Genomic DNA, 25,318 nt, shown 5'->3' with positions numbered 1-25,318 from the left:
TACTTTCTTAATTCCTCAAACCCTACCATCTTTCACTACCTCCATCTCACACTTCACACATACCAACACTGAGGAAGTCCTTGCACAGCTGATTAAGGCTAGCCCACCCTGTTCCCCATCAGGTCCACTTGCTCCTCAGCTTGTTAAGCCTAGTGCCCCTCTAGTGGCCTCTCACCAATCCCTTCAACCCGTCCTTTGCATACACCTCCTTTCCCTCTACTTTTACTGCCATGGTCATCCCTCTCCTGAAAAAGTAAAGTGCTGATCCAAACTTGCTGACCAACCTTCAACCTGTGTCTCTTCTTCCTCACTACTCTAAGGGGTTGGAAAGTGTTGCATTCAACCACCTTACTAACCCTGCCTATCCAACCCCCTCCAAGCTGGTTTCTGCTCCTCCCACACCACTGAAACTGTGCTCATGCATGTCTCCTTCTTCTGAACATTGCACCCTATCCTCTATCCTAATCCTCCAGCCTTTGATACTGTCAATCACCCTGATCTCCTCATTATTCTCTCCCTGCTTTAGATTTGTGATCAAGCACTTACCTGGATTGAGTCCTACATTGCACCTCGTCAATTCAGTTGCCTGGAAAAACAACACCTCTCAAATCACTTGTCTTACCGTTGGTGTTCCGCACGACTCCATCTTGAGTCTCCTCTCCTATTCACACTGTACTTTTCTGCCCGAGTCGCTTGTCTCCTCCTTTGGGTTCTCGTACCAACTCTTCGCAGATGACACACACATCTTTTTCATTTCCTGAACTCCCCACTGCCCTATCTTACCAAAATCTCCAACTGCCCCTCTGCTATTAAATACTGGATAGCCTCACACTCTCAAATGTTAAACTCCTCCAAAGCAGAGGTGCTTTTCTTTCCTGCCAAATCCTCTCTCTTCTCCTCCCCTGCTTATCCAGGTTCCAGCTGGCACTCTTCCCTAATCCTCCTCATCTAATAACCTTGGTGTCATCTTTCACCTTTCCCCACACAGTCTCTAATTCTCTAATGAGAAGGTGGTGGGAATGAGGGAGGTGTCCCAGCTCAAGAAAACTGAAAAAACTTATGGACAAGCAGGAAGATCTTGAGTCCATATCTCGGAGAAACAATATTCGAATCATTGGAATTCCCAAGGTGAGTGAAGATCACTCAATGGCAACTCTGGTGACACGCTCCTCAAAGAAGTTCTGGGTTGTTACATTTTTCTTTGGTTGAACGCGCACATCATATCCCGGGAAAGAGACCCATTCTGGGAGCTCTGGCGAGACCGTTCATAGAACGACTGCTGAACTATAGAGATCAGGATACTGTGCTGCGCCTATTTGAATTTTCCCCAGACTTCTCGAAAAACATTCAAGCCTCAAGGAAGTCTTATATGGACATTAAAAAGGTTATGCAGGACTTTTGATAAAATACAGCATGATCTTCCAGGCCAGGCTCTGAATGGAATATACGGGGAAGGTACAGTTTTTCCAATCGCTGGAAGAGGCTAGAGACTGCACTGCTGCCATTCTCAGTCTCCTGACTAGAAGAGGCGCAACCCACACTGGCACAAACCTGGGTGGACGAAGACAAGGGGTGGGATGAAATGTGATGCGATGGCTCATTACTTCTAACTGGTTCCTTACTACTGCTGCTTGGTAAGTTCGGGGATGTTGGATGGGTTCTTTAGAGTCCTCCCGAGCGAGATACGCATTAGTTGAGGGGTGTTACATGGGTGGGGGATATTTACTGGTTGAAAGTGGGGGAGGGGAGCATGAGGAGGGGGTTTTACTGGTTCATGAGTTTACAGCAGCAAATGTAGCATCCACGCATCACACTACTAGAGCGCATCAGAGCCCCGTACAATTGGTGAGCCCAAGACTGGCGGGTCAGGTTTGCAGGGGATTCCCGAGATATCCGTCAACGAAGGTCATGGGAGCGGATGTCAGTGCACAGTGTTAGAGGGATTTGGCTCGTAACACAGAATGTCCGGGGCATTAGTTGTTTCTCAAGAGCGCAGCAGATACTGTTGTACTTGGCTAGACATCAGGTGGGTGTTTCCCTACTTTAGGAAACGCACCTAACCACCGACACTGAAACACACTTTGCAAAGCAATGTGGCTGCCATCAATACTTCACATCATACTCGTCATATTTCAGGGGGTTAGTATTATGATCCACAAATCAATGGGTTTTCGAGTCACAGAAGCGGCCCGGGACTCTGGGGGAAAGACGCTGATAATAACGGTCTTTATTCACAATTGCACCTTCACATTTGTAAACTGTTATGCCCCCAATGTTGACGATCTACACTAGGTATACTTATATTTATACTAATATTTGGTATCCCCTTGATTTTGAGGGGTAACATTTAACAAAGCACTGCTTGAACTATCCCTTGCATTGGGAGGGGAGTACATTGTTTCTCTACACTACAAATCCTTCTGCAAGCCATCCCATCCTTTTGTTGAAGGGGATACCAAATATAATGGCTAATATAGTGTTGTAATATTTGGTATCCCCTTGATGTTGAGGGGTAACATTTAACAAAGCACTGCTTGAACTATCCCTTGCATTGGGGAGGGGAGTACATTGTCTACACTATGCCTCCTTCTGGAAGCCATCCCATCCTTTTGTTGAAGGGGATACCAAATATAATGGCTAATATAGTGTTGTAATATTTGGTATCCCCTTGATGTTGAGGGGTAACATTTAACAAAGCACTGCTTGAACTATCCCTTGCATTGGGGAGGGGAGTACATTGTTTGCCCTACATTATGACTCCTTCTGGAAGCCATCCCATCCTTTTTTTGAAGGGGATACCTAATATACTGGCTAATATAGTGTTTTAATATTTGGTATCCCCTTGATGTTAAAGGGTAACATTTAACAAAGCACTGCTTGAACTATCCCTTGCATTGCATAGGGGAGTACATTGTTTGCCTACACCATCACTCTTTCTGGAAGCCATCCCATCCTTTTTTTAAGGGGATACCAAATATAATGGGTAACATAGTGTTGCAATATTTGGTATCCCCTTGATGTTGAGGGGTAACATTTAACAAAGCACTGCTTGAACTATGCCTTGCATTGGGGGTGGGAGTACATCATAAGCCTTCAATGTGACAGCTTCTGGAAGCCATCCCATCCTTTTTTTGAAGGGGATACCAAATATAACAGCTAATATAGTGTTGTAATATTTGGTATCCCCTTGATGTTCAGTGGTAACATTTACCAAAGCACAGCTTGAAATATCCCTTGCATTGAGGAGGGGAGTACATTGTTTGTCTACACTACAACTCCTTCTGGAAGCCAACCCATCCCTTTTTTGAAGGGGATACCAAATATAATGGCTAATATAGTGTTTTAATATTTGGTATCCCCTTGATGTTGAGGGGTAACATTTAACAAAGCACTGCTTGAACTATCCCTTGCATTGCGTAGGGGAGTACATTGTTTGCCTACACCATGACTCTTTCTGGAAGCCATCCCATCCTTTTTTTGAAGGGGATACCAAATACAATAGCTAATATAGTGTTGTAATATTTGGTATCCCCTTGAGGTTGAGGGGTTACATTTAACAAAGCACTGCTTGATCTATCCCTTGCATTGGAGAGGGGAGTACATCATAAGCCTACACTGTGACAACTTCTGGAAGCCATCTCATCCTTTCTTTGAAGGGGATACCAAATATAACAGCTAATATAGTGTTGTAATATTTGGTATCCCCTTGATTCTGAGGAGTAACATTTAACAAAGCACTGCTTGAACTATCCCTTGCATCTGGATGGTGAATACACTGTTTGTCTTCACTATGACTCCTTCTTTATGAACTCCCAATCTTTTTTTCTGGGGATGCCAAACATAGAAGCTGATTTAGTGCTTAGTGCTGTAATATTTGGTATCCCCTTCTTTTTGAAGGTTGACAAAGCACTGCTTGAACTATCCCTTGTATTGGGGATGGGAGTACATTATAGGCCTACACGGTGATTCCTTTTGGAAGCCATCCCAGCCTTTTTTCAAGGGGATACCAAATATAACAGCTCATATAGCCTTGTAACATTTGGTATCCCCTTGTTTTTGAGGGTTAGCATTTTACAAAACACTGCTTAAACTATCCCTTGCATTACGGAGGGGAGTACATCATAGGTCTACACTGTGACTCCTTCTGGACATCATCCCAACCTTTTTTTCTTTGGATGCCAAATATAATAGCTTATATAGCGTTGTAATAGTTGGTATCCCCTTCATTTTGAGGCCTGTTGTGTAATTTAATATCACTTGATTTGACACTGAAAGGGGAGTAGAGTATGTGTTTCTATTATATTGTCCTTCTTGAGTCCTCCCATTCATTTTTGTTGGGATACCAAATACAATAGCTGATATAGTGTTGGAATATTTGGTATCCCCTTAATTTTGAGGGTTAACATTTAACAAAACACTGCTTGAACTATCCCTTGAATTGGGGAGGGGAGTACATAATTTCTGTGCACTGTGACTCTGGGCCAGCCCATGGAGTGCTCGGGGCACCAACACACAATTAATGTGGCAGGGATCACCCTGATCGCGGTGGTCACACGACAAGACCACAGCTGCCGTGGGCTCCCGGACAAGCAGCTGCTCTGCTATCACACAGAGGGCCAGTGGCCTGGAGGCACCCAGGTTACACATGCTGGTCTGCGGGCACACAGACCAGCAGGGCCGCAGACCTGTGATCACACAGGGTAGGCCTGCAGGCCCAACACAATGAGACACAGAGACAGAGTGCCATTACATTTAGTCTACCGTGTTGTATTGCGCGTGCGTGCAGAGGCTCCTTTTTGCAGTCAGTTATGAGGCTGTCATGACACATCCTTAGAGGGGCAATACATGTTCTTAAAAGGGAAACACCACAAATACCCCCACTGGGCTGTACTTTTCACCACTGAGCAGCAGAGCACTCGCACTGTGTAGCTCTCAGGGAGCCAACACACTCGAGCTTAACAGAACTCACACTGAGCAGCATCTAGAGGCAGCACGCACACTGAGTAGCACTCACAAGCAGCACTACAATGGGAATCACTCACATTAAGCAACACCGACAAAGAAAACACCCACCGGGCCGTACTCTCACCACTTAGCAGCAGAAAACTCACACTGAGTAGCTATCAGAGAGACAGAACTCATACTGAGCAGTACCCAGAGACCGCACTCACACTAAACAGCACACCCAATTAGCAGCAATAAAACCAAATAGATCTCACTTGGAGAAATCACTCCTACTGAAGAGCAATACAAAGGGAAGCTTGCACAGCAACACAAAGCAGCAACTACACTGACATTGGCCGGCATTCACGAAGGGCAAGGGTCAGACAACTTTAAGAGCAGCACTCAGTAAATACTAATGCAGAGACACCCAAAAGGGGGGGCAGAGAAGTACTAAGACACAGAGCAGCACAATCAGTCCCTCTGAGATAGGACTCCGAAGGAACATTACTCAGAAAAAGCAGCACTCACCCAAGAACTATGCACGCAATAAGAAGCATTCAGCCCCTGGATCCTCCTCTCACGCATAACAGGAGCTTCTGCAGCCCACTGCTTACTGGAAAGAGAGCCCCCCCATCTTTTTTCTCAAAACAAAGTGCTTTATTGTCCACATGCATGTTGATGGCTGCACACCCAGCAGTGAGAGTGTAATTGGGGTGAATAATGTTCCCTTCAGGATGGGGAAAATAAAACCTCAATCATACAATGTATACTCAAAATGTTGCTATGAGATGTATAATATATATATTGTCAGTCTGGTTTATTGTGTGATTTATCTGCATTTCGTGTCAACCCTGTAAAATGAAATATTATTTGTATGTGTTTTACGTGCCTGCCACACCCTCTACAGCGAACCCATCTATCAGGTCAATTTCCCTATGGAGGTAGTATTCCGGAGTATTTTTTCAATTTCCAGGCGTAGTTTGTGTACCCATTTCCATCACTCTTGGCAGCTGTCATTTATTAAGCTACTAATAACCGTATAACCCACCAAGTGTTGGCAGCTGTGATTTTTAAGCTACATATAACCAACTAAGTTTCATTCAACTCAATGCAGTTCAGCTGACTGACCAAGTTACAGTGGCGTACCGAGCCGTGGGGTTTGGGGGGAGTCACGCTGCCACCCCACAGGGTGTTTTTAGAGCCTGACCGGGACTTTCGTCAGCGGGCCACCCCTCCCGTTCGGCACCTCAATGAGGGTGCCCAACGGGAAAGGTGTACCGCTGGCAGGACAATGTGTGCTGAGTAATTCCTGCTCAGCACAGTAATTGTCCTGGCAGCAGGACACCTTACCCTTTCCGAAACCTCTGGCAGGACAATGTCCCAAGGAGCTCCGGGCAGCAGCAGAGGGGCTCTCAAGTTGCTCTGTGTCAACAGAGCATTTCAATGTAAGCCATTAGGTACTGATGGGAGGGAGAGGGGACTATTAGCAGGGACTTTTGTCCCTTTAGAAATGTGCATGGTGGTGTGTGAAGGTTGCATAATACAGCAGGCTTTATGAAATAATGAATATGGCTTTACCCAAGGGGGATTTGTTAGGCTCACATTAATCTGCATGATGCTATTGTGACTTTGCATGCAGGATGGGGAGAATAAAACCAAATCCATCCTCTTATTGCTCAACATATTTCTATAATGATGTATAGTGTAAATTAATAATGAAATGGAAGTTTCTTATGCAATGTGCTTTGCTTCCAATGCATTGCTATAAATAAAGTATTATTTCAGCACATGAAATGCAAAGGGAAACCTTAATAAATATCTATATAAACTAAAACTGTGAAGATGTGCTCAGTTGCTTAAATTGTCCACATCCCAGTTTCACCATTTAACCAAAGTGTGTGATCCTGGGCAGATCATGTAATCAGACTGTGTCTTATGTGCAGCTCTGTAGTGATTCACTTCAAAGCTTTAATATGTCATGCTGTTATTGCTTTAAAAAAAAGCCTGACTGCTCCATATATAACAGTGCAATTTAGGTATTTTGCACCACAACATTATTTGCCACTTAGACTGATGATGCTCCTTGCGATGTGCTTTCTGTGAAGTAATTTCTGTTGGTGCAATCCATATGCAAATTAGGAGATGTGCATGTATTTTGCCCCAGAGCGTCTGGACAGAGGTCTAATAGATCATTTCCCTGCATCTTTAATGATTCTGCCGTTTTTGTTGTCGTTGTTTTGTTGTCGTTGTGTTACAATGCGATATGCCACTAATGTTACCAAAAAAAGCAGATTGGGGCAGGGGTGGGAGGTTTGTGGGCGTGAATGAGACAACCTGGAATTGTGTGCACTGCATTTGAGGGGAAAGTAGCTGGACTTTGTGTGGGGACTTCCTGACGCGATCTTGCGAGAACAGCCGTGCAAGAAGCGCGAGGGAGCACGCTTCTCGCCAGAAGCGGGCGGGAGAGTGCAGCAATAGGACTGCCCCAGCGCTCCTCCTGAACCACGGAGCTGCCAGGCTTCCAGGTCTGGGAATTCAACACACACACACCAGAGCATAACGCCATGGCTGAGGACAGCCTCCTGGGGGCTCTGGTGTGAACCTCCCAGGGACACTTGAGCAGCACAGAAGCAGCTGCCTTAATAAGATTGCCAAACTGTGAGTACCAGCTGTACCCCCTTTGCCGCTGGACAATATACACCCAAGTTTACCCCCCCCCATCTCCGGTATCAAATAAATACCACAATTACCACACATGGTGTCCTGTCTTCATTGAGACCACCACACTTTCATCCTGGCTGTCCCCCAGCCCCTCGTGCAATGCTGGATACTCCCCTGACTGGACAACATGCCATGGAACTCAGGCATTGCGTTATGCCGGTGTTATGCAACATTTGGTACCCCATACGCATACTTGCCAGCCCTACCGATTTAGGCGGTAGGCTGCTGCTTTTTAAGCACTCCTACCGCCTACAGATTAGGGTGTTTGATCCTACCGCTTTTTAGTGTGTCTGTGAAGTTGCTCTATTGCTCCCCAGGCGCTCATTTCTCGGAGTGAGATCAAGACACAGAGCCAGTAGCTGCAGAGCTGCAAATGAAAGCGTTCGATTTTGGCTGGTGCGTGGGTGTGAAGTCATTTATTTGATTTACGTGATGAACTGTGACTGACTTGATGCAACTCTAGACACGTGTGCAGAGAACGTCAGGTTGTCACTGGGGCATTTCACCTCAAGTGTGTTCAGACTGATAACTACTTGTGCATTTGAACTCAAGATTTAGTGGCTTTTGTCAAGTTTCCAAAAAGGAGGAAACAAAAAAAAAAGCTGTGGTCTCAAGTGAAGGTAATAAAGCCATGGTGTGAATGTTGATCAGTTGTGCAAGAAGCACAGATGGAATGGGACGAGTCTCGTTCGCTGCCATTATCATTTCAAGGGCCAGATAAGCATATTATTAATTTGCTAGAGGAACAAATGTGCAATGTTCCGTTTTGACTTTCCAAATGATATTCTCCCAGAGCAATCGCTTTGATGAGATGGTTTTTAAATGCCCCATCTCACTGTTTTCAGATGACCCTCAGCTATGCGGGTTAACGGAAGAATCGGGCTGTAAAGTGTAATGCAGGATGCTATGCTTAGGCAAGGAATTATGTGGAGGAGTTACAGGCCTGGGGGCACAGGAAGTTGAGGCAGCAATTTTTTGCAATTAGCTATGTATTACTATATGCTCGATGCTTACAGTGGGCTTTTGCATGACGAAATGTAAAAGGTATGGTATTTTGTGTATTGCCTAAATCATTGGTGCTTGTAGCAACGGAAAATGCACAGGCTGCAAGTCTCTCGCCCATTTTGATCACAGCATTCTCCTAATGCCGTGAACTATTGCCTCCCCAAAACTACATTTATTCAGAGTGAGCACTCTTCCGGTTGCCTCGAGTGCTCACTGGGGCAAGTTTCCTGCTGTTTTTACTTATTTCTATATCCTGATCTCCCTGAAAGAAATGTACTGCATTATTTCGTCTGGGACTTTAGGGGCATTCAGAAATACAGCATATCTGGGTAAGCGAAGCACAAGTCCATGAGTACAGAAGCAAATACCACATAGGAAGAAAGCTAACTTCAAAGGGTCTGAGGTAGTACATTAAACATGCCCAGAGTTTAGATGATGTGTGCAGAACAGAGAACAGACATATGGAGGGTATGGAACACAAATTAAGTCAGCATACAATGACCGCGGTTGGTGTGCTGGGTATTTTTGATGGAGCACAAGCAGGGTATTTTTGATGGAGCACGCAAAAAAGACTATGGCCTGCATGCAGATTTGGCAACAGAATGGGTTGAGTGTATTTCAGTGGCGTCGGCTGGTGTTAACAGTGGTTGTGCTTGGATGGGCCCGGCTAGAGATGTGTGAGGGCCCATTGCAACATGACGGTTGAAGTGGGGGGCTTGCCTGGAGCAGAAAAAAGTCCAAGGCACCCATGGGGTGCATACATTTTAAAGGAGACAAATGAATACAAGAAATACAAGAAAGAAATACAAGGGGGGGGCTTATTGCCACCAATTATCGCATGACTTCCAGCCATCAGGGAGTCGAAACAAGAAACGCCCACTGGAAATCTATAAATCCTCCTTTGTGGCTGATGCAGAGGAACTGGTGTCAAAGGCAAGAAGGTAGTAACACTTTGGTATACCCAACCATACACATAGCTCTCAACTCACGCTTTTGGCGGGTGTCACCCGCCTTGTAAAGGGCCGACTCACCCGCCAAGCCTCCTACACGCCCATTCATTCCAATGGGCATCTCACCAGCCAAAAACAAAATTGGGTGATTTCACCCGCCTTTGCAACACAAATGGTTGAGAGCTATGCATACATGCAACATTCCGAGCACCTGTGAGGGAGATTTCCTCTGAGAAATCGGGAGAATTAAAGTTTCCCATAGGAATGAATTGGGGCTAGAATTATTTTAGGCGGGAGAACGTGAAAAATATCAACATTTTTTATGGAAAAATCAGGAGTCTCCTGACTTAATCAGGCGGGTTGGCATGTATGCCCATGGGAAATTATGGTGGGAAGGGCTCCAGCGAGCACAGTTTGTAATGCGAACGCACCAAAGTGCACATTTTAAACCATTACCTACGCTATTTATTTCAAATTGTTATGCTTAGAAAGTTGTGGTTGAGTGCCATATGACATGTGATGTTAATTCTTGAGATGTTATTTGGTCAAGTGATCTCATTTCCCATGCTAATTACCATTTTTCGTACTTAAAAAAATCCTACAGCTTTTTGGTCATAAAATGTTGGCAAGTATGCATACCGAGTCTCGGAACTCTCCTACTTTGGTCTGCGATCTACGAAGATACCGGTTCGGTATGGGATACCAAATATTACGTAACAGTACCAATAGCTCCATGAGCCAGCAGAGTCACTTTCACAGTATCATCTAAAACGTTCAAAACTTCCCGATTGTCCCCATCTACGCCTTGCTCTACACCCTCAACCGCAATAGGAACTTTTCAGCTCAGCATCTAACCGCGTTCCTTGCAGTAAGTAGCCTCAACAACTCTCTCTCTCTCCGCGAGGCGCGAGCAGCTGCAGCTGCATACCCCACCAGCCACCCTTTTTATGTTTTTTGTACACATTGCCGTTAATAAAGCGTTCAATGTTTGAATGGCATCATCAGTAATCGCCATGTTTTGAGTGGAACATACACATGTTGTCCTGCTGAAACGCCAAACCCTGTTGGTGAATAAGAACGTAGAGACTAGACTGCACGAGAAGGTGTGTTCCATTTACTGAGTAACCATGTTCGTGTCAGGCGTGGATAGTGACGTTCCGGCTCCTGCCCTCTCCTTCCATACATTATTGTTCGAAGGAAAGTCATCTTTGCCTGGCCGTATGATGGCTCTCGCTGTGACATGACCACGCCTTTGCGCGGCCGACCTGCGCAGAGCTGTATTTTCCCCAGTCTTGTACCAGGCATGTGTTGAAGTGTGAGTGTGGCTATGTTTTCTGCCCCCCATACGCAGACATGGAAAACCTAGAGCGTAACAGCCAGGCTGTGTCCTCAGGCAAGAAACCCTCTATGTTCAACAACCTCCCAGACCCGGTAAAGAACTTTGAGCGCTGGAAGAAGAAGTACAGCAAGAAACAGCAAAAGTGCAAAGTTCTGAGGAAGGAGCGCCGCAAGCCAGATTGGCAAGTTGAGAGGGAGAGCATCAGTCGCTTAGTGCAGCGCTACACAGAGGTGAGAGAAGACTGGGGGAAGGGTACATGTTCTTCATGGGATAGAGACACAGGCACTTCAGACTTTCTGCAAAGGCATAGTGGGTACGCTCATGCATTGCAAAGGGGAGTGCCGTGTCGTGTCGCAGAACGTGCAAGGAGAGGGTAACGGTATATGCGAGTCACATTCACTGAGGGGAATGACATAAGAATGGCTGCAATGACTAGCTGAATGTGTATTTCTGGCAGCAGTGCTTCATGCCATTGTGATGTGTGTCCACCTGCTTGCTGGTGTGTACGTAGTCATAGTGACTGAGTTGAGTTGGTTGTGATGTTGATATGGTTTTATGTGATTTGTAAGGAAGGGAGGTGTAATGACTCGCTAAATGTTATCCTGTTGGCTGTCTATGAACGCTGATCTAATGTTGACACAATTGTTTAACAGCTCAGGAGAATGTGCTTTCTTGTATTTGTATAGCGCCTCCTGCCAAAAGTAATGGCGTCTAATTGCTCTAGGAAATATAAAGCAAGGCGCTTCAGCAGACTGTGGTCTGAAAGACAAGATAGAGAAGCATCGCAAGGTATGCAACAGAGATTGTAATTTAGGCAACATGCAGAAATGTCTAGTGTAGATATGTTGGAAGCTGAAAAGTGGATAGAGAAGAGGCCAGGATTGTATTGAAGATGTTAAAGACTATGTGACATCTGGACCGAAGTTTATTTACTGTGGGACTCGGCTGCATGGGGTGCATTACTATAGGAGTAATGGAGCGGGAATGAAAGGTGTATGAGCCCCCTAGGACAACTGCCTACAGTTACGGTCTCTGCTGTACTTTACATGCAGTGTATATGCATGTGGTAGAGACTGTTTCAACTGGAAAGTTTTTATTTTTCATGGGGCTCAGCTGCATGCCATGAGGGAGCTACATGCAACATACAGGTAATGAATGATATGTAGCCACATGCAAATCCACATATAAAGATACATCTGAAAAAAAATATGTGCACACACAATGGAAGCAATAACTGACCTGCTCATACCACATTGCGTGGCAATTCACAGGATCTTGTCACTTCTCCACAGAGGGGAGCCCTTCCATGTGAGGCTAGGGAGGTGAGCCCATTATGCAACCATCCCCCTAGGGGTGGCGGAAAGCGGGACCTCAAGTGGAGAGACTCCCTCAAAGGGATACGGAATCTGGTTCCGTGATGGAAGTCCCCAACCCCTTTGAGCACATGGAATCCTTGAGGTCCTTTGTGAACCAACTTGAAAGCACTATGTTGTTACTGAAATATTGCCTCCTCTCCTCACTTAAGAATGAATACCACCAAGATGAGGAGGAGCCAAAGGAAGATACAGAATGATAATGAGTCATCTTCAAAAAGTAATGAGAAAAGGAAGATTTGAAGGAGTGATACAATCCACTTCTTTTCCAAGTCTAGACAGTACCGAAAAGAGTTAGCCCGATGGGGGCATGAAGAATACTTTGTTGATACAAAAGGACGACTATGGCATTCTGCTGGGCGGGATCCAGCTATAGGACATAAAAACCAAGAAGGGACTCGATGAAAAGGGAATCCGGCATGAAGCCTGTGAGCCCTGGGAGATTCAAACGTGTGAACGAGGAAGTGAGCAGAAGAAGCTTGTTTTCCATTGTGAGGACACCTTGGAGCAGTCGGCAGAACCGTCTGTAGTCAGATAAAGACCCGACCTACGCAGAAGCTGGAGAGAGGCCAACGGTGGTGTGACCTCAGAGAGGTGGATTGTTGGGTCCTTCAACTATGCCAATACCGACAGGTCAATAAACCTGCAGAGATAGCACGGGGTAGCACGAAGCGGAGAGAGAAGCACAAAGAGTGTGACATGCGAGCAAGACCAACACCCGGAAAGAAACAGTGATGTCCCCCATCCAGACAAAAAGGTAACCGGAGACCCGGTAAGGGTTTGGGAAAGAGTGAAGAATGTCTTGGAAGTAATTGCCCTCGTCACAGTACTTGCAAGAAAGATACCCAGAGTAAAGCATGCTTTGGGAGTAATTTCCCTCGTCACTATAACCACAAGAACGATATCCAGGATAAAGAGGGTTCGTGGAAACGATGGCAAAAATCAAGGGCAATACGGGAGTGATCTCCTTTGTGGCAATAGACAAGGAGAAGAGAAGGGAAGCGCAGGAATATATATAACGCTGAGAGCGAATAATTGGTGGACATTTAACCAACCCCAAAGAAGTCACGGTGTGAATTACAAGGGCTTATCAGAACTGTTGCAAACAACTATTAGAATCAGTCTTTAAGGCTGAACCAGTTGGATTAGGAGAAGGGAGTCAGGAGTCATTCGCCTGGCTTCATTTCTGTTTGCTGAATACCTTTTTGGTTAGTGGTAGGATTAGAGTAGGATAGTTTTGGACAGAGGACTGATTCTTTAGTTGGACCACCAACCTGACAACAAGCTCCCGAGTTAGAATTCAGTTAGGTAGGGCAAAACCTCCAGGTATAGGGAAAGATGGCTCCTTTTACTTATTTGAATAAAACCTTGAGTTTGAAATGACACACCTTCTTCTGACATACCGCAATTGACAGAACCATCATAGTTTAGTAGCTGGATAGTTAACGGGCAAATAACTAATTGAAGAAAAAAGACATAAGTCAAACCAAACCACACTTTGTGTGGTAAACCTGCATGTCAAAAACCCTCACTCCAAAGGGGACAGACATTCGGGACAAATAGTGGATGAGATGCAAGAAAGGTGTTTTTGCCAGTATAATAGTTAATGTTGCAGTCTGCACATGCCCTTGCTGACACAAAGCCTGACCCTTGAGAAGTCACTGTAGTGGCACAGTGAAAGGAACCGATTCAGACACTTTCTGGAGTGATGATGGGTGGGGCCAGGAGGGTCGTGTGACCATCAGCATGTTATCTACTATCCAGCATGTGGATTCCTCTGTGAAAAGGACGGTCAGTTCCCGGCGGTGGAAATCCCTGTGGTTGCCACAGGTGCAATGCCTGCAACCACAATGCGGGGAATCCATTTGCAGGGGCACCATTTGCAGCCTGCAGCTCGGGAAGGAGAGTTCCCCACATCATCGTGTGCTGCAGGAGCAGTACACATCCAACATAACGAAGAGGTAATCCTACTGGCTTTTATTGCCTCCTTTGCCGCCCCTTCCACTCATACTGCCGGTAAAATAGCTCAGCGGGTTGAGCGCTCGCTGCTGCAATCTGAGCGTGATCTGCAGGTCACAGGTTCGAATCCCGGCAAGGCCAACTCAGCCTTTCATCCTTCCGAGGTTGATAAATGTGTACCAATTTCGGTTGGGTGATATTGTATGTAAATATGTGCTCTGTAAAGCGCTTTGGATTAAGGTGGTGTATAAATAACACATCATTATCATCGGAGAAGCGCAAGGAATGTGTTGGGAACTAGCATCCTGCAATTTCATTTCACCACAACCCTTCATGCTATTGAAAACAAAAGCCCCTTTTATTTCTTAATGATTGGGTCCCCACAAAGCCTTGCCTGTTTTAGTAATACCAAGATGGCCGCTGCCAAATTTTGCCCTGCTATCTACACTTGAACCTAGCTGCTGCAAGCTGATTGGGAATCTAAACCCTTATCAGCCTATCCTGAAGGCCGGCAGGCGGAAGACGCCCACCCCCCCCCCCCCGAACAAAGGCCCGACAACAAAGACTCCTGTCTGAACCTTTCGGAGCATGGAAGTGCATCCACTCCACGCCGCCGCCCGCAAGATTGACATAATCTGAACTAAATGTTTGGCTACGTTAACTCTGAGTAAGTCACCTGGCCGATGCCCCTTTCCCCATATGTTATCGGTCCCCAGGCCCTGAACAGGCATCTTGATTGTACTCTCATATTGTAGCACATCCACACCACTAACTGTGACACGTTATAGGGGCCCGCAAACCACCTGGGGGCACTGTTGCTCTCGTCCTTAATAGTATGCAGAGGCTCTAAGTATCCCTCGTCTCACCCCTTGACTCAGACTGAATACTGCACACATGCTGCCTTACCCTCTGTCTAACCAATGTTTACCTCCACTGACTTTACTTGCTCACTGAACTTATTTGCTGACGCCATTTTCTGTGCTCCTTATTGCATGCACTCAGATCTGGCTGCAATTGTCATTGCGCCAAACGTATAATGCCGCTTTGTGTCTGGTACCTGCTATATGCTGCACATCATTATGTTCACATGCTTAGGCCTACAATCAAACCAAGTTGTGCTCCCCTCTACGTACCCGTCTGTGAGGTCGCTAATTTAAATGTGATCTTCCTTCAGCAATTTACAGAGTTTGGACAGTTTTAACAATGCTAATGATTTACATAAATGTATGATATTGTAGCATAGCTCAGGCTCTGGACTGCACTTGATTATAGCTATGCTTTTGCACCTACTGTGAGCTTTTCCACTTGTGCTATATACTCATGACCGACACTGGTAACGTTTTCTTTTACACCTGCATGTAATACTGCAGCATATCATAGGCCTTGGTTCACAGTGCAAATCTAGTTATGTCCTCATACTACGTCCTATACAATGTGATTTCTATTCTATATGGAGCCCTGGATTGCCTTCAAACTTAGTTGTGCTTATGCACTGTAGGCAATATTGTGAACTTTCTGCCCTTCATGTGTTTCTCATTGCACTAAATACTTAGGATTTACACTTGCAACAATGTGTGACCTACATCTGCGTGCAATATTGTAGCATAGCATAGGCCTTAGATTGCACTCAAACTTATCTTTGCCTTTGCACAGCGTGCTCTGCTGTCGACATTAGGTGCACCTTTCCTTGCAGTGCATACCTTGAACATAAATTCTTATTTTGTATATTTATGTCTTTTATATTTGAGCTAGCACATGCCTACGCTTGCACTCAAAATCAGGAGTGACCCTATGTGTGTGGACAGTCTAACCACAATGCACAACATGGATCTCCCCATGACACCCACACTGCAATTTCGTGAGTCGTAAATCACAATAGGCGGAAGAACAAATCCCAACCCCCAGCACACGGATTGCAAATGGCACATATGCTTCCCTATTCACATAACATTCCACCGATCCACTTCCTACCGAAGGCACACCCCTTCACATACTCTCGCTCACCCATGGTGAACAATCCCAACCACGAGAGCCTAGGAATAAATCCCCACTACCGTACACCCCTCCCTTTTCATCCCCATGCCCTATTGACCAGAGAAACAAATGCCTAGCTTCCCGCACACATTCATCCACTAAAAACGACTCCTTGCCTACCCTCTCCTTTGCCCGAAGAAACAAATCACCCTCCTCCAGAAAGCAGATATGCCCCGCCACCGATCATCAACACGTACCTAAGGGCACCAGTGCATCCCGGAATGCTGAAACGCCCCTGGGCTCTCCGTCGCACAATAAAGAGAAGCCTAAAAAATGGAAACCCTTAACACCGAGGACACTGGCTATACAGACACTACCTCTTATGTTAAGGGAGCCCTCATCAATGCCAGATCCCTCCTAGTACACGCATTGGACATCACAGACCTCATCAAGGCCAATCACTTAGACATCTTTGCAATTACTGAAACCTGGTTGCACCCTTTTGTTGGCTATCCCGGGGGGTACACAATTTTCAGGAAAGATAGAACTACTTCAAAAGGGGGTGGAGTGGCGCTTATCCCCAAAAATAACACCAGTCTAAGAGAATCCTCTGACCACTCTTTCCTGTCGGGAGAAGTGATCTCACTTAAAATGTTACTCTCGCCCACCTACACCCTCACCTTACACCTTGTCAACAGACCACCAGGCTGACTGACCTCATTCGAATTTGCCTCCCTCCTTGCAATTAATACAAACCCTTGTCCAAAATAGTCATTCTGGGAGACTTCAATTTAGGCCTGAATGATCCAACAGACACCCAAGCGTGCCTCATTACCAACATGATGGAAGCTCAAGTCTTCACTCATCACGCCTCCCTCCCAACACATGACAAAGGACATATACTGGATTGGCTAGCTGATATCAACTGTTTCACTAATACTAGCCAATAACCCTTGCCCATGGTCTGACCACAATGTCATTTTATTCTCCATCGCTGTAATAACCAAGCCTGATAGACCTACCCAACTTACCTCGGCAACGCCATCAAGAAGCCAGCGGAACATCAACCCAGATAATCTGCTTCCCTTGTTACTACCAATAACTAGCTATCCACTTACTAAATCCGACCCAGATCCATGGTGAGCTGTTACAACCAAACCGTCCTAGCTACCATCAACAACGTTGCTCCCCTGTGCATTCAGAAAATGAAAACCAATAGCTCACACTAATTCTTGGTTTTCCGCCAACCTCAAAACTCTGCGCTCTGCGAAAAGAACGGCCGAGTGCACGTGGAAAAAAACTCCCTCGGACGCAAACAAGGCACACTTCAATACCATAGCTACCGAATACAAGGCAGCAACTATTAAAGCAAAGTGTAACTCATACAACCAGAGAATTGAAAATGCTCAATCGGGCAGTAGGGAACGTTTTTCCATACTTCGGGAGCTTGAATATCGCGCTCCAACACCTGATCTTTGAATCCAGGATCAGCCCTGGTGCTCAAACATCCAAAATGCCCTCTTCAACAAAATCACCCTTCTCCAAATCAAAATCGCAGCCAAACAAAGCCAAACTCACCCTAGACACCCTACCAGCCAAATCTCTTATAGTGCCATCCTCTGTCGTCCACAAATTTAAATTCACACATTTGTCCACTACCAAAACCATCAAAGGATTGAAGCCCTCAAGATGGCAAGGGGACATCTGCCCTGCCACCCTCATTAAAGACTGCGTCAATGAGCTTGCGCCTTTCATCACAACCTTGATCAATAACTCCTTCTCCTCTAGCAAAGTGCCTGATAACCTGAAAGAAGCCTGAGTACTCCCGTTGCTCAAAAGACCTACATTGAACCCTAATTTCCCTACCAACTACCGGCCTATCACCACGGTTCCATTTCTCTTGAAAATACTCGACAGAGTAGCCTACCTACAGATAAAAAAATTCCTAGAATCCAACAATCTCCTAGGCCTCCCAACAGTTTTCCGCCCTGGCCACGGAACTGAAACGGCACTTCTAGACCTCAAAATCCAAATGGACCAAATCAAAGACACAGGTCACTTAGCAATCCTCCGTTTACCCGACCTAGCTGCAGCGTTTGATCTAGTTAATCGCAATATTCTTAGCCAACACCTTGTACTGGCTGCTCACTTCTCATCCAAGGCTAAGAATGGTTTGAATCATTCCTCTCGAACCGCACAATGAGTCTTCTCCACTTCGGCTGCAGCCGAACCAGCCCCTGTCTCCTGCGGAGTGCCCCAAGACTCGTGTGTCTCGCCAACTCTGTATAACATGTTTACCAAGCCTCTCTTTGACCGTCTAGGCAAACTGGGTGTCAAGTATACCAACTACGTGGATGACAACAAAATACTCTTACCAATCACCGGAACATATGACACAGATTCCAATCTGTTAAACAAAATCTAGCTCACCATCCAAGCCTGGATGGTGCAAAATGAGCTATGTCTCAACAATGAGAAAACGAATGACTCATCATAGGTAGCCAATCTAAACTGAACAATCTACCCCAACCTTACAAATCGTTCAATGTCGACGTCAACCTCATAACTGTAGTCAAGGAAGTTAAAACACTAGGTATCTACATCGACTCTTCACTCACCCTAACTAGGCAAGTCAACGCTATAGCCTCCCCAGCAGCCTACACCTCCAAACCGATCAGAGCCAGCAGACCCTTTTTATCCACAGGCAACTGCATCCTTGGCCAGGGCCCTTATCCTATCGAGGATTGATTATTGCAACTCCCTTTTTGCAGGTTCTAATGCCCAAAACATGAATAAACTACAAATTGTGCAAAATAATGCTATTCGAGCAGCCCTCAACATCCCCAAACACAAACGCATCTCCTCAGCCAGACGCAATATCCATTGGCTCCCGGTCAGAGATCGGATCAAATTCAAAACCCTCTCACTCATGCACAAATGCCTCTCCAGCAGCGCCGTGGCTTACCTGATAAGTCATGTCTCGAGAACCCAGTGGCCTTGTCACTATCCCTAGGTTCAGACGTCAAAAAGCAGGCGGCTCTAGCTTCCCGGTGATTGTGGACAAACATTGGACCTCCATGCCCTCAGCCTTGAGGACAGACCCGTCGCTTTGGTCCTTCCGCAAAGGCTTAAAAACCTGGCTTTTCACCCAAGATCGAATCTAACTTAAGGCGGGTGGTTTCTCAGGCAGGCAACAGTTGTTACCTATGCAATCCTGTCTGTATCTTCTGGAATCCACAAGTTATTCACTCGATTCAGGTGGTGTCTGTAACATATTACCGCTGCAAATGACCTGTAACTAACGTAAGCTAACGCTGTAATTTGCACGCTGCTACCTATGTGATCCTTTCATGCAACAACTGTAACCTGTTGCTACAAGCACTTTCTGTAACCAAATTCTTAAGATAAAAGTGCCTAAATGCCTCTGAGTTATGTGCACTATATAAATGACTAAATAAAATAAATCCCCGTGGCACCTCTGCTCAGCGGTAGCGCGCTTTCCACAGTGCCCTAGCACTGGAAGGAAGAATACATGAATATTGGGCTTTCCTCCGCTCAGAGGCCCATCTCTCAATTATGCAATCACGTGTTTGGCTGCACAGTCCAACAGTGACTCTGGAAGCCATGTGTGCAGGGCAGTTGACGAGGATGAGCCAGCTAGGGTCAGCGGTGCATTGCAGTATGGAGCTGCGAGCGCAGGCGCACAACTAAATAAATTAATATCTGGAATACAGTAAAAGGTTGTGCTACTCCCAAACTGTAAATGGAAACGACGGGCAGGAAACGAGAACATTCAGCATGCACAACCAATTAATAATTGGTGGCAGTTATTCCAATGGCCGCCAGCATGAATATGCAGAATTTGGGGCTATGATGCTGAAGCCAACAGTGCCGAACCTCCTAAGACTTTGTCAGCTAAAGTGCCATAGGCAAGCATGAACATTTTGATACATGCAACAAATAAAACCCTCTAATGTCCCAATTAAGACGCACAGTAAACAGTTGGATAGACGAACCTTGGCAAACGTATCAAGTAGATCTCTTACCTTATTCAAAGAGTACTTGAGCAGCACTCTTTACCTGTCGGTCATCACTTCTTTGTACAAGTCCGGTTGGGACAAATATTCTTCAGTTCCCTTGCTAGTCACTCTGCCAATTCTCTCCACCGCCCTATTCATCTTCAAGGCAAAAGCACACTCCCAACTACCTTGTGTAATCTCCATCTGCCAAATGTACACCGTCTGGACTGTGCTTTTCAAGCATTGGCTCCGAAGTGCAGGTGTGCCGCTCAATGCCCGCCGCAATCACTTTAATGGGAGACAATTGCGCGCCATTCTGAGTATTCCCCCAATCAACTTTGGACTTTGTTATGAACTCATTGCGATAACCCAGAATGCAATGGAAGGATACACCATGACCAGGCCATACCACATAGTGCAATTGTGTACCTCTGTGACTAGAGACCCCACTCCAAGTCAAATAAGCCAAACTCAAAAACTGCTCTGTAGAAAAAAAATAATTGGGAAATAGTCACTCCAGACATCAAAACCCACCTGCACAATGAAGAGGAAGTAATTCTATGAAAACGCTAGAATTTCAAGAATATAGTTAATAAAGTAAAAGTTGTAGCCTTTAGAAAGCCCTGTTGGGGAACATGTGTTGGAAAACTACTCAAGAACAGAGAATCTACTCAAGACCAGAGAATCAATCTATGTTGATGTATGGACAATCCAGAAATTGGAAATTGGTCAGAATATTTGGTATGTAGTGCCCAGACTGTCCTGAAAGGGATTTACTGGATGGCAGGGTTCGAAATTGAGGGTAGCTGGGAGCTATTTAGATCCTGCTTTTAGCCTATAAGAGCCTGGTTAGCTTGACACCAAGTGCTACGTTTGGCTGTCTAGGCCTATTTATTTGTTTATTTATTGGGCATTTGTAAGAAGCTTATACATCAATAAAATTGTTTCAAAGCGACCACAGGGCAGAGGGGAAGGGAACAAGGGAAACGGGAAGACCATGGAAAATGCAAAATAAAGACGCGGTCCTACTAGGCCTTGTGAAGAAATGCAAAATAAACACGCGGTCCTACTAGGCCTTGTGAAGATTTGGATTGTGCAAGTGCAGGGAGAGGGAAGAGACCAGGAAAGGGGGGGTAAGCTCTGGAGGATCAACAGAGGGGGGGGGTACCAGGGGGATAGTTGCAAGGCAACAGGCAAGTGCAAGAGTTGGTTGCAGGCAACAAGTAAGTGCCAGGTAGTTGCCACAAGCTGGAAGAGGTATCACCAGCACACCAATAAGTGCAGACCTGTGAGGCAACAGGCCAAGTGATGTCTGAGGCAAGTGCAGGGGGAGGGCGGATGCTGCAGGTGATCAGACTGAGGACCAGGATCTAGAAGGACACATAAGGGCCCAAGCCACCAATCAACAGCTACTCTGGGGTTTAGCACGGGAGGGAGAGAGGGAATGAGAAGGAAAAGAGGAAAGTCTTGAGGTGTTTTTGGACCTTGAGATCAAGACGGAGAGAAAGGGGAAGCAGTTCCAGAGGAGGTAGCCAGCGGAGGAGAGGGAATGATCGCCCTCCATCTTCCTAGAGAAGCGATTGACACAGAGTTGGAGCCAAGGGATTGGAGGGGTCTGGAAGTAGAGTATTTGTTCAGAGCAAGTTGCAGATGGTGTCCCCGACCACAGACAGCCTTATGGATGATGCAGAGGGATTTAAATGTGACCCTTGCAGCCACTTGGAGCCAGTGGAGAGATTTTAGGGCTGGCGAGATATGGTCCCAGGTTTTATGGCCAAGGATAAGTCTTGCAGCCCTATTCTGGATTATCTGGAGGGGGCGGATAGAAGAAGGTAGATTAAGGAAGAGGCTGTTGCAGTAGTCCAGCTTGCAGAGCACTAGGGCTCTAGTGACATTGAGCTTCTGGGAGAAGGTGAGGAAAAGGAGGAAGCCCCTGAGGAGGTAGAGTTGGAAATGTGCCGCCTTGGCAACCTCCAAGATGTGAGGAATGAAAAACAGAGAGGAGTCGAAGATAACTCCCAGGTTTCTGGTCTCAGAGGAAGGGGGGGGGTGGCAGAGTGAAGGGAGGAAAGAGGGAACGGGAGTCCTGATAGGAAGAATCTCAGTGTTGCAGGCATTGAGACAGCGGTCATTGGAGATGCACCAAGACTGGGTAGCGAACAGGGAGTCGGGAATGACAGAAGAGGGTAGTCTGAAGAAGAGTTGGGTGTGGTCTGACTAACACTGAAGTGTGGTGAAAAAGTTGAGATAAGGTGAGCAAGAGGAGCGAGATAGATGTTGGGGCCAGGATGAGAGGCTAGAACCCTGGGGAATGCCACGGCGAGAGGATAGAGCCCTGGGGAATGCCACGGGTGGAGATGGAGGTGTGTGAGAAGAAAGAAGCCAGGATAACCTGGAAGGGAATGTCAGTGAGGAAGGTCTGCTAGACCAGTGCCCATTCTCAGATACCAAGGGTATCGTGGCGCCATTTTATGAGGATGGATTGTTTCAGTGTCGAAAGCAGAGGAGAGATCGAGTAGAATATGAACAGCAGGTAAGTTAGAATTAATAGATGCAGGCAATTTTTCATGGTGGGGGGTCCAAGAGAGTAGTTTCCGTGCCTCTGGATGCTTGGAATTCAGATTGATGGTCGTGCAGGCAACCAGCGAGCTCAGTATGCTGGGGCAGTTGGGGGGGAGGAGGAACTTCTCCAGAAGTTTCCCAAGGAAAGGCGCGAGATGTTTGGGGTGGTATTTATCCAGATATTTGGGGTTAGACTGAAGACTTTTTCAGGAAGGGTCACAAAATAGAGTGCCTGAGGGAAGAGGGAAACGACCCATTGGCAAGAGAGTGATTGCAGAGGTCCGCGAGTGCAGGGGCAAGGGAGCCGATATCGCCCTTAATAGTTCTGGATAAACAGGGCGCAGACCTGTTTGGAAGAGACCACCACAGAGCGGACAGCTCTAGTGACTTCGTCTGGTGTGATGGGACAAAAGGAGGAATGAGTGGATGAGGGAGGGGGATGAGCCAAGAGTGGCAGTGGGAAGGAGCAGGGGAGGATGAGAGCGAGCTCAGAATGTCCTGAGTTTTAGCAGTGAAGTGGGGCCAGTGCAGTGCAAAGGGCCTCTGAAGGAAGAGACTGCAGATGGTTTGGCTGGTTCCTTGCAGATTTTAAAGAGTTAAGCCATGTTGTAAGAAACTCCAGAGAAGTGTGCCTGGATGTGAGTCCTCTTCTTGGAGCAAAAGGAGAGCCGATACTGCATTTGGAGAATGTTTTTGATTAGCAAATAAACGTATTTGATTAGCAATTTTGTACTCCTATTTTAAATGTCACCCAATGTTAGTTTTACCCCAAGACAAACAATTAGCAAGAATACAGCATTTCTATGTACCTCTCAAGTACAATGAGTGTCTGTAAAATGTAAAGGTTCACTGCATGAATGGACCACATAAATGGATCTGATTTAAAAAAAAAAGCTGACTTTTTTTTTCAGTTCAAGGCTCTTTGCAGCTGGGTCATGCAGCAGTCAGTGGTGCATAGTGCAGTGTCCCATCAAATTGTCAACAAGACATAAATACAGATGCAATTGGGAGTGTGTCATTTTTATTTTATTATCAAGTTTCACTTAGCTAGTGTTCTGGCATATAACAGTCACAAGTAACTCCCCAAGATGAAGACAGCAGCTACAAAGAGTTTGGGACACATTGGGGACATAGTTATCTTATTCTGCAGAACCAAATCTTAATGTCCAGTTGCCAGCCTCTTGGTCTCCCCAGGTCAGTGAGGCCATGTGCAGCACCTACCAGTTACTAGTGCCGTAAAGTCTCATGCATCTACGAGACAAATGGGCCCAGCAAGTTAAATTTACTCATCCATTTATGGTCTGGCTTATTGCAAGTCAGCAAAAAGTGAGATGATTTAAAAGATCAAAATAAATAATCTAAAGAGGGTGTGCCATCAAACGCCTAAAAGCCAATGGAAAAATCATTAGGGTGCCCAAGAGGTCGGACATCTCTTCTCTAAACCTATGGCACACAGGCACCACATTTTGTGACTACATGGCATTGTGGGAAGTATTGAGTGGCAAGTTAGCAGCAAATTGTGCAATGTAATGCCCATCGGGCCACCAACATTGCCGAAGGATAAATAATGCACATTTCTGTTCTTGCCAGCACACTGGTGTGGCTGGGTTTGGTCAAATGATTTGCCCAGGATCACAATTTGGTTAAGCAGTGAAGCCAGAAATAGCCAGCAATTTAAGCAACTTGCCACATACCTTCCAAGTTCTAATTAGTAGTACACATTTGTTTTGTTTCAAGAACTACAAAATGGTTGTTTATCTGCAAAGAACACAAATCACTCGAAGCAACCACCTTTGGGGGAGTATTTGCAACACCCTGAATACAGCGCGGCCACCTGCAGCAATAACACATCCTGCTTGCAGAAGGCCTTTGAATAGTCTACAATTAAAGATATTTTTAGAATAAAAAGTTGTGGTAGGCTTTGCTTACCTCTCAGGTCCGTTGTTGTCAAGTCACAGGGGGTTGGGCCTCTCTGCCTAATCTTCCTCTACACTGCAGACCAATTCCTACAAAATAGTCAAAAAGCAACTCATTACCCACAACAATGCACACTCACTCTGGGGGGGGGGGGGGACTCGAGAATCAACACGGCCCCTCAGCACCCGCTATGGAGTGAAAATTATATTTCTCCCACCCAAACGGGTGGGAGAAATAAATGCTAGCGCAGCCACTTGCTAACAGTACACCCAGCCCAGCAATCTGGAACAGCATTGGGGCCTTTAGCCTTTACAAACTAAAGAGGACTCGAGCCTCTGGGAGGAGTGGGGTCCAGCAAATTCCCCCATCTTTCCAGTCCGCAAAGCACAGCAATAAAAGTCACAATTTTCGTTCTGGGGCTTTTAATATGCGCTTTGCAGTGCTCACATTAAAGTTATGGCCAGTGTAAAGCTTCCTACTGGCTCTGGCTGCCTGCCTCGTGATAAATTCGGCAGCCAACCTCCATGCACCATTGCAGGCTCGGACTGGCCTATA

The 25,318-nt window shown here is 46.0% G+C and overlaps 1 protein-coding gene across 1 annotated transcript in view; it reads left to right on the top strand.

Annotated features, from left to right (window-relative positions):
* Window positions 1-10,894: 10,894 nt before the first annotated feature.
* Window positions 10,895-25,318, top strand: part of DDX10 (DEAD-box helicase 10) — a 1,554,249-nt gene continuing 1,539,825 nt past the window's right edge. Inside the window, exon 1 of the mRNA XM_069640199.1 lies at window positions 10,895-11,189. Within this exon, the coding sequence (XP_069496300.1) occupies window positions 10,974-11,189 (216 nt within the window). The 5' untranslated portion in view covers window positions 10,895-10,973. The remainder of the gene's footprint in view (window positions 11,190-25,318) is intronic.

The sequence above is a fragment of the Ambystoma mexicanum genome, chromosome 7q, assembly GCF_040938575.1.
Source record: "Ambystoma mexicanum isolate Mex_15411 chromosome 7q, UKY_AmexF1_1, whole genome shotgun sequence".
In the NCBI taxonomy this organism is placed as follows: Eukaryota; Metazoa; Chordata; class Amphibia; order Caudata; family Ambystomatidae; genus Ambystoma; species Ambystoma mexicanum.
This window is presented reverse-complemented; position numbering and strand designations above follow the sequence as displayed.